This window comes from Penaeus vannamei, chromosome 11, assembly GCF_042767895.1.
Source record: "Penaeus vannamei isolate JL-2024 chromosome 11, ASM4276789v1, whole genome shotgun sequence".
Classification (NCBI taxonomy): domain Eukaryota; kingdom Metazoa; phylum Arthropoda; class Malacostraca; order Decapoda; family Penaeidae; genus Penaeus; species Penaeus vannamei.
In genome coordinates this window covers 22071197-22073696 of record NC_091559.1, presented here as the reverse complement: position 1 = coordinate 22073696, position 2500 = coordinate 22071197, and the positions used below count along the sequence as shown (strand labels likewise).

Genomic DNA, 2500 nt, shown 5'->3' with positions numbered 1-2500 from the left:
AATATCTTTGGGGGAGTAATTATGCGTGTGGAATGACATAAGGGAAAATGAGATAGGAAACTGAATGAAATAAGGAAAATGATGTTCTGTAGAAATGGTGAGATAAGAAGAATAGCGTAAAAAATGAGGACGTGTGAAAAATGGGAGGAAAGGAGGAAATAAGAAGGAGCTTAGCGTTAAACAGGTGCAAACTAGTGGAAATCCTCAGGTAAGGGATAAACCATTCACTTTATTCAACATTCTCCCTCTCTCTTTCGTTCTCTATCTCTCTCTCTGCCTCTGTCTCTCTCTTTTTCGTTCTCTCTCCGTCTCTCTTTCGTTCTCTCTCTCTCTCTCTGTCTCTCTTTCGTTCTCTCTCTCTCTCTCTGTCTCTCTTTCGTTCTCTCTCTCTCTCTTGTTCCACCCACCCTGCTTCTCCTTCGTTGTTCTCTTTCTCTCGCTCCTCCTTTCCTAGTCTCTCGTAAAGGAAGATACAACATATAAGACTGATATGATTAGGTGAGGCTTCATAACCTACAGAATCTTAAAAAGGACATACGGTAGAAAAAAAAAAAAAATAATACATACACGTTCTATCCACCCTGTTTCTTTTTCCTTATGCTATCAACCCCCTTTCTCCTTCCTTGTTCTGTCCACCCTCTTTTGACGCCCTTGTTGTCTTTCTCTCGCTCCTCCTCTCCTAGTCTCTCGTACTGTGAGGCGCAACACAAAACACTAATGCAATTAAGTGAGGCTTCATAGCCCACAGACCCTTAAGAAGGACTTACGGTAAAAAAAAAAAAAAAAAAAAATATATATATATATATATATATATATATATATATATATATATATATATATATATATATATATATATATATATATATATATATATATATATAAACGTGAGAGAGAGAGAGAGAGAGAGAGAGAGAGAGAGAGAGAGAGAGAGAGAGAGAGAGAGAGAGAGAGAGAGAGAGAGAGAGAGAGAGAGAGAGACAGAAAGACAGTCCGAGTTACAGAAAGACAAAGACGATGTGGTGGGGAATGGAAGGTTGAGGAGCGTGTGTCAGGGTAAGAGAAACAGACAGACAGAGTTATAGAGAGACAGAGAGGATGAAAGAGAGAAAAAAAGAAAGTGGGAAGAGCGGACGGATATAGGTAGTGAAAAGGAAGAGGGATAGGACTAGGACGAGAGAAAGTCCAGCAGAAGGCGAAAAGGAGAATGAGATAGATAGAAGAGAGAGAGGGTCGGTGAAGACATTACCTGAAGAGCATAGCTAAGATGCCTTCATGGGCACTCCCTCCCTGGGGTTCAAAGTGCGTCAAAGTTGCACTCATAATTATCCCAAACTTTGCAGTGTTGCAAGCAGGATTTACTTGTTCGGAAATAGCCAAATGAACCTCCATAATGGGAGTCGCAGCCAAGGGTCACATTGCACAGCATCAATCGCACTGCATCCTCGGTCTCTGTTTCACCCTTTCTCCCCTGCCTGGACGTAGCCCTTCCAGGCTCCCCTCTCCCCCTGCCTCGCCTTCTCCCCTTACAAACACTTCTCCCCTCACTGCCTCCCTTTAGCAATGCGATCTCCCTCCCCCTTACCTTCCCTTCCTCCTCCTCCCACCTCTCCATTAGCTTTTACTTTAACATAACAACTTACCTCCCCCCACACCCCCCATCTCTCTCTATATTCATCTATCTATCTTTTTCTTTCACCCTCGCTCTTTATACTCCCCCCTTCTTCTTTCTCTCCTTTCCCCTGTCTCCTCTCTATTTTTCCTTCTCTTTTTCTCTTTCTTTTCCTAAGACGCAACTCAGGTCCGTAGAGTTGAAAAAGAGAGAGGAGATAAAGAAAGGAGGGAGAGAGATAGACAGGGAGAAAGGAACAAAGAAAGAAGAAATGAAAAAAAAGAAAGAAAAAATCAAACATGACCCCCCCCCCCCCAAAGAAAAATAAAATGATGAAAGTCGGGACAATTTTATTCGCTAAAGAATGATAAACGGTAACTGCATAGAACTTTTCAAGTGTAATTACGAATGATTTATCACCCTAATAAGGTTAAGAATTATGGCTACTTATGCGACACCTTCAAATCTAGGACATCTAGGCGTGTGTTTGTTTGTTTGTTTGTGTGTGTGCGACCGCGCGTATGTGTGTGTGTGTATGCGTGTGTGTATATGTGTGCGTGTGTGTGTATGTGTGTATTAATGTTTGTGTGTTAGTGCGTGTGTTTGCATAGGTGTGCGTGTGTGTACATTTGTGCTCGCGTGTGTGTAAACTGTTAAAAAGTCAACGAACAAGAAAAGAAATACATAAAAAAAAGTTCAGCGCACTTACCTACGTCGGTGCAGCAGAGGGTCACGAGAGAGGTCACAAAGAACGCGACCTCCTTTGTGCTCGACCTTTGACGGCGTTGGCAGGTCATGATGACTTGGCTTTACTAAGAATAGCGTCTTTGTATCCGCGTCTAAAGTTGCCTAGCAATTATCATAGCATGGGAAGGGATAGAGAAAAGCCTT

General features: G+C 42.3%; 1 protein-coding gene across 1 annotated transcript in view; it reads right to left on the bottom strand.

Annotated features, from left to right (window-relative positions):
• LOC113816916 (nephrin) overlaps positions 1-2500 on the bottom strand; it is a 336838-nt gene that overhangs the window by 279800 nt on the left and 54538 nt on the right. The window contains exon 2 of the mRNA XM_070127458.1: positions 2319-2500. This exon is cut by the window's right edge and continues 439 nt beyond it. Coding sequence (XP_069983559.1) covers positions 2319-2406 — 88 coding nt within the window. The 5' untranslated portion in view covers positions 2407-2500. The remainder of the gene's footprint in view (positions 1-2318) is intronic.